Source organism: Geospiza fortis, unplaced genomic scaffold, assembly GCF_000277835.1.
Source record: "Geospiza fortis unplaced genomic scaffold, GeoFor_1.0 scaffold569, whole genome shotgun sequence".
NCBI lineage: Eukaryota > Metazoa > Chordata > Aves > Passeriformes > Thraupidae > Geospiza > Geospiza fortis.
In genome coordinates this window covers 58,328-65,270 of record NW_005054621.1, presented here as the reverse complement: position 1 = coordinate 65,270, position 6,943 = coordinate 58,328, and the positions used below count along the sequence as shown (strand labels likewise).

The 6,943-nt window shown below is 59.6% G+C and overlaps 1 protein-coding gene across 1 annotated transcript; it reads right to left on the bottom strand.

Moving 5' to 3' along the window:
- Positions 1-669: 669 nt before the first annotated feature.
- Positions 670-6,003, bottom strand: CTXN1 (cortexin 1). Its single transcript, XM_005430354.2, has 3 exons — positions 5,884-6,003; positions 2,131-2,215; positions 670-1,428 (listed from the first exon to the last, which is right to left on the bottom strand). The coding sequence occupies exon 3, from the start codon at positions 1,282-1,284 to the stop codon at positions 1,030-1,032; it is 255 nt and encodes an 84-aa protein (XP_005430411.1). The 5' UTR covers positions 1,285-1,428; positions 2,131-2,215; positions 5,884-6,003; the 3' UTR covers positions 670-1,029.
- Between the last annotated feature and the right edge of the window lie 940 nt (positions 6,004-6,943).

Genomic DNA, 6,943 nt, shown 5'->3' with positions numbered 1-6,943 from the left:
CAGGGAGGGGACAGCACCGGGCGGGGGCAAACAGGAGCTGGGAGAGCCGGAAAATGTCCTGGCGCAGCTCCGTGCATGAGAGGGGATTTGTGCCGGACCGTGCTGGGATGGCCGGGCTGGGTCCCCGTGTCCTGGTGGTCACACCTGGCAGTGACCCCTCGCTCTTCTTCCTCCTTTTTCTCCTCCTCCTCCTCCTCCTGCCCCCAGGGTTTGGGGAGGGCCCCGTTCCCTCCCGGGACGCAGCACAGAGCGGAGCAGGAGCCGGCTGGGGTCGGCACGGTGCGGCTTTATTTCCAAATCCCTTCACGTCCATGGAGGGGGGCGAGGTTCTCCCTCCCCCCCGGGCCCAAATCCCTTGGCAGGGCCCTCCCGCTGCCCACCACGGCCCTTGGCAGCCCCTCGGCCACTTCCAGAGCCCTGGGAGAGCCCGGGAAGGGCCGGACACCCCGGCAGGGATGCCCCAGGAGCCTCTCCCGGGTGTTTTGGGGACCCCTGACCCGTCCTGGTGTCCCCAGGCCAGGACTGCCCCTCGCCCAGCCCGGTGTCACCAGCTGGGCAGGGACAGGGCCGGAGGCCAAGGGGGGCTGCACAGGGGGGGTCTCCACCCTCCCCTCCCTTTTGGGGGGCTCGGGAGTGGCACAGAGGGGGAACAAAGCCAGCACTGGGGGCCGGTGCGCCGGGGGCACAGGGGGCGGCGGGGGCACGGGGGTCAAAGCTCGGGCCTGGCACCGGGCAGAGCCCAGCCCAGGGGCCCCGCGGGCCGAGGGCAGGTCCCGCCATGCCCCGTCCGCGGTGCCCGGGGGCACGGGGGGCAGCGGGGTCCCCGTCCAGGCCCCCCGTCCAACCCCCAGCGTCCCGCGGGCTGCCGAGAGAACTGAAAAGTGCTTAGAAAAGAGAGAAACCCCTAGAAAACCTCCCCGGGGCCGGACCCCCTGCTTGCCCCCCTGCCCGGAGCATCCCTGCGGAGGGAGGGAGGGAAGGAGGGAGGGATGGAGGGGGAGCGGGGCCGGAGCTCGGCCCGGGCTCCTCTCACACCAGGGCGTAGTCGAACTGGCCCCGCTCCAAGCCCTCCTTGTGGTCCGTCCAGGAGGAGGCGGGCATGCGGCTGTAGGGGTCCAGCAGGATGCGGAAGCAGCGCACCATCAGCATCACCAGGAACACCAGGAGGAAGATGACGAAGGCAAAGACAGTTTTCTGCTCGGCATCCATGCCCGCGGCGCCGGCGGGGTGCTCCACCAGGGACGGGGAGAGCAGTTCATAATCCATGGTGGATGCATCATTCATGGCAGAGGCCGGGGGCTCCAGGGCAGGGCAGGTTCGGGTGCCCCGGGGCGACCAACTTCAGCCTCTCGTGTGCCCAGGCACCTGGAAAAGCGCCTATTCCATGGGCAACCCCTCGGGATCGGCTCCTGGGCGAGCCCAGAGCTCCTGGAGGGAAAAGCAGAACCGGTGAGGGAGCAGGGATTGGGTATGGACGTGGAGAGATGGGGAGGGAGAATTGGCCACGAGAAAAGCAGAACTGGTGAGGGAGCAGGGAATGGGTACGGGCATGGAGAGATGGGGAAGGAGGAGGAATTTGCCATGAGAAAGCAGAGATGGAGAGGGAGGAGGAATTGAGTGTGGGGGAGGCAGGGATGGTGAGGGAGGAGGGATTGGATGTGGAAAAACAGATGGTGAAAGGAGAAGGAATGGGATGTGGGGAAAGCAGGGGTGGCTGGGGAGGAGGAACCAGCCACGGGATACAGCAACAGGCCCAGGAGGTGCTCAGGAGGTTCTCAGGGAGTTCTGGATTTCTCGGCAAGCTCAGGAAGCCCCAGGTGAGGGCGCAAGGCACGGGTGGGCAGCTCCAGGCACTGGTGCAGGGGCCGCTCCTCTGACCATGAATCCCCAGCAATGCCTGGAGAGGCCCGGGCTGGTGCTGAGGGACCCTTTGGAAGCCCAAATCCCAGGCGATCCCCACCAGAAAGGAGCTGCGGGGACACAGGGGCTGCTCAGGGAGGCCTGGAGCTGTCCCAGGATGGACTCAGCAAGGACAGGGGGGCTGGTTCCTGCCGGGGACTCGTGTCCTGTGCTGCTTCCCCCGGGGTTTGGAGCAGGGGGAGCCGATTCCCGAGGAACAGGGGCACCCACCTGGCTGCAGCTGCGTGGGGACAGGAGCAGGGCCAGGCTGTGCCCACACAGCCCCGTCACCGAGCTGGGCTCCGGCTCTCCAGGGCTTTGGGAGGCGAGGGAGAGGGACAGAGAGAACAGGGACAGGGTTAAAAACAGGGGCTCTGGCCACTGCAGGGAGCACAGCAGCACATCCCGGGACACCTCTGGAGTTCCCAGCACTGGGGGAGCTCCCCCAGGAGAAATCCACACCAAAATCCATGGAATATCCACACCAACCTCCCTGGAATATCCACACCAATATCCATGGAATATCCACATCAATATCCGTGGAATATCCACATCAATATCCATGGAATATCCACACCAAAATCCATGGAATATCCACACCAACCTCCCTGGAATATCCACATCAATATCCATGGAATATCCACACCAAAATCCCCAGAATATCCACACCAATATCCATGGAATATCCACACCAAAATCCCCAGAATATCCACACCAATATCCCTGCATTATCCACACCAACATTCCTGGGAGAACATCCATGACAACCTCCCTGGGAAAACATCCACGTCATCCTCCCTGGGAGAACATTGACACCACCCCCTCAGGAGAACATCCACACCATCCCCCCTGCAACATCCTCACCATCATCCCTTCAACATCCACCATCCCCCCTGCAACATCCACACCATCATCCCTGGAATTAACACGATCCACCCTGGAATACCCACACCATAATCTCTAGAGCATCCACATCAATATCCCTGCAACATCCACACCATCATCCCTGGAACATCCACACCATCATTTCTGGAATATCCACATCAATATCCCTGGAAAATCCACCCCAATATCCCCTTGCAGCACCCTGGAGCCTGAGTTCAGGCTCCAGGAGATCCAGGCTCCAGGAAAATAAAACCCAAAATCTCCCTGGGAGAGCTCAGGAGCATCCCCTGCCCTCCCTGGCAGCGATATCCAATATTCAATATCCAATACCCGATGTCCAACATCCAATATCCAACATCCAATATTCAATATCCAATACCCGATGTCCAACATCCAATATCCAACATCCAATATTCAATATCCAACATCCAACATCCAACATCCAACATCCAATATTCAATATTCAATATTCAATATTCAATATTCAATATTCAATATTCAATAAATACCCATGGAGAAGGGCAAGGCAGAGCAATGCCAAGGCCACCACCCACCCTGTCCCCAAGTGCCACACCCACAAGATTTTAAATCCCCCCAAAAATGGGGATTCCACCCCTTTCCATGCAGGAATTCCTCTAATATCCTAAACCTAGCCCCTAAACCTCTCTCTGTGCTTCCCCCATGGACATATCGGGTTTAAATATTTCCCTTTGTGGTACTCAGGACTGCAATAAATCCTGGAGATGCCCAACTGGCTCAGGGCCCAAATCCAGGGAGAATCAGGCACAGTCAGGAGAAAAGAGAAAAATTCCTGCTAATTGGTAACCCTGGTATTATTTATCTATTATTAATATATTAATATGAATACATTTATTTATATATTAATACAAATCATAGATTTCTCTAATTTATATATTATTTCTATTAAATATTATTTATCCTGAAAAGAAAGGATTTATTCCCTTTTGGGATGTGTTGCCTTTTCATCACTGGGGGCTCCCAGGGCAGCTGTGGCTGGAAGTGTCCAAGGCCAGGCTGGAGCACCCTGGGGTGGTGGGATTGGGTGGAATTGGGTGGAATTGGACGAGTTTGGGGCTCTCCAGCCCAACCCATCCCTGACTCCGTGCTCTGGATTTCCTGGGAATTTGGAGCAGAGCCCCATCCCTTGCTCAGGCCCCTCCAAGGAGCTGCTGTTATTTCAGGAACAGTTGATGGAGTTTTATTAAGATTTTATTCCTGTTCCCTTAGTAACTCAAAAGACACAGGCGAGGAAATTGCTTAATAGGGACAGAGCTCACAAAGGAACAGGATCACTGTCAACAATTCCAGGAGGCTGTGCCCAGGTTTTTCTGGGAACGAGGCACGAATTAAATGTTAATTTGGGAACGGCGAATATCTAATGAGATGCTTATTAGGAACAAAGGAGGGAGTCAGCACGGAGCCAGGCAGGATCTGGGTGTGATCCAGGTGGGATGGAGGGCAGGATCCAGGTTTGGGCTGGAAGGACCTGAAAGCCCATCCAGAGCCAGCCCTGGCACCTTCCAGTGCCCAAAGCTGCTCCAAACCCCCGGCCTTGGGCTCCTCCAGGGATGGAGCTCCGGGAATTCCATCCCAGCCCCTCCCCACCCTCACCCTAACAAATTCCTCCCTCATTCCACCCCGAATCTCCCCTCTCTTCCCTTAAAACCACTACCCCACCCTCCTCTTGCTCATGAGTGAAGCTCTGGAAAATCTCCCTGGGGCGTTTTTTCCACGATTTTTGGTGCCTGAACTCCTCAAAGGTGGGGAAAGGCTTCAGTGGCAGGGCCAAGGGGTCCCTCCCTCCTTCCCTTCACCTCCTCAGCAGCAGATCCTGGTGTCCCAGCCGTGTCCCAGCCCTGTCCAGCAGGACAGAGGGACAGAGGTAGCTCCGTGCCCCTCTGGCCACCCCGGTGCTGCCCCTGGAGCAGCTGCAATCCCTGCATTGCCTTTTTCAGTAAATGCTGCTGCTGGGACGGGGCCTGGCTGCCTCTGGAGCTCATCCAGGGGCTCTGCCGGGGGATCCTGAACTGCCAGCAGGATCCAAGCCCCGGGCACGGAGCTGGCCCCAGCCAAAGCAGAGCACAGGGCCGGTCCCCTGCTTTATGGGGCTGGGACGATCCTGATTTTCCTGTCGACCCTTACTGTGAATCCCAAAGCTCTGTTCCCCCTGGGATCTGCTCCTGCCCCAGCTCAGGGCTGCCCCAGGGGCTGCTCCTCTGCCCCGTGCCAGGCCCAGCAGGAGTAAAAGTGCTCCCCATGCCAGGAATTCCATGCACTGGGATCCACTGGGATCCACTGGGATCCACCTCCCCATCCCAGCCTCCCTGTTAGGGTCAGACTCCCCTTCCCACCCTGTCCCTGCCCGGGGGGTGCTGAGCCCCCCCTGCACCCCCAGCCTGGCTGTTCCCGACCCTCCCGTGGGTCCATCCCACCCCGGAGACGCAGGCAAAGCCAGCGCCAGGCAGTGCCAGCCCTTCCCAAGGATCCAGCAGGACCCGGGGGCTCCCCCCAGCCCCTCTCCATCCCCCAGCCCCGTGGCATGGACCAAGGGATGCAGGAGGGTCTGGACCGTGCCCAGGGAGGATCCCGAGCCTCGTGAGGATCCCTTGGGTGTCTAGTGTCCCCTCACATCCCAAACCTGCTCCCAGCGCCTCTCCAGCTGGGGCAGTTCCCTGCTGGAGCAGCCTGTGGATGATGGGAGGGCTCCAGCCCCTCTCCCAAGCTGGAATCCTGCCTGGATCCGGCAGTGTGGGGCAGATGGAGCCTGGATCCAGGCAGATCTGAGCAGATCAGCCCCGCGGAGTGTCTGGGATGTCCCATCCCCTCCAGGAGCAGCCCAGGGCAAGGCTCAGCCCAGCCCCAGCCAAGCAGGGATGGATTTCCCCAAATCCCAGGCTCTGAGACCCCCGACCCTGCCAAGAACCCTCCTCCCAAACCGACCCAACCCCAGGACAAGCTGTTCCCACCCCAAACCCCGGCCGCCTGCCCTCTCCACCCTCCCGGACAGCACCTCTGGGACATTTCCTGGCTGCCCCCCGGCAGACGGGGCTGGGGTCCCTGTGCCCCCGGGATCGGTACCTGGCTGCTGCCCCGGGCTCCCGGCTCCATCCCCGGCCATCCCCCGGCCCCGGGAGCGGCGGCGCTCGCTGCCGCCCGAGCGGGTTCGGGTTCCTATGGCGATGCGGAATCAATTAGAATAAAAGGTGGAGCGCAGCAATCGGAGCCGGAGAAGTTTCCTGAGGCGCTGGAGAAGCCAGACCGTGGGAGTGCTCGGGTTTTGGGGCTGAGCTGCGCCCCCGCCCCGGCTCCGCAGCCCTGTGATCCCAAAAAATTCCCTCTGATCTCACGGGGAGCTCCTGCATCCCTAAAAATCTGCTGGGACCCCTGGGAAGCTCCTGCATCCCAAAAACCTCCCTGTGATCCCTGGGAAGCTCCTGCATCCCAAAAATCCTGCTCTGATCCCCGGGAAGCTGCTGCACCCCTGTCCCCCCGGGATCCAGGACAGTCCCCAGAGTGTCCCTGTCTGTCCAGAGATGCTCCAGGATTCCCAGGCTGGCACAGCCCCCCCTGTTCGTGGCACTCAGACCAGGATCAGCCTCAGGGACACGCTGGGGTCACACCTGGCAGCACCTGGGCACCTTCCTTCCCCAGGATCCACAGGGATGCAGCTTTTTGGGATGTAAAGCGCTGCAGCTCCCGTGTCCCCTTCCCGCAGGGAAAATTCCATGGAAATAATCGGGGTTGAGTTTTCCTGCTCTGTCAGGCTCGGTTCTGATGGAACTGGGGTTCCTGGGAGGTGCCCACGGGGAGTTTTCCACACTCCAGCAGCGCAGGGAACGCTCGGTGCCCGGGGCACAGGGCAGCTCAGCAGGGGCAAATTAAAATTGCTTTGCTCGTATGGATGGACAATTCCTGAAGGTCTCCTTCCCACCTGCTCCTGGAAGAGCCACAGGAGCCTGGTGTGGCTGCCCTGGCAGTTCCCAGAGTTCCTCTGGAGAAATCCATCCTCTGTCCCATCTCCAAATCCCAAATGTGGGCAAGGGTGCTCAGAGCCTCCCTTTCCATCATCCATCCATCCATCCATCCATCCATCCATCCATCCATCCATCCATCCATCCATCCATCCATCCATCCATCC

What these genes read in the sequence shown, in the direction of transcription:
- CTXN1 (XM_005430354.2), bottom strand. Translation starts at nt 1,284, where the DNA reads ATGAATGATGCATCCACCATGGATTATGAACTGCTCTCCCCGTCCCTG.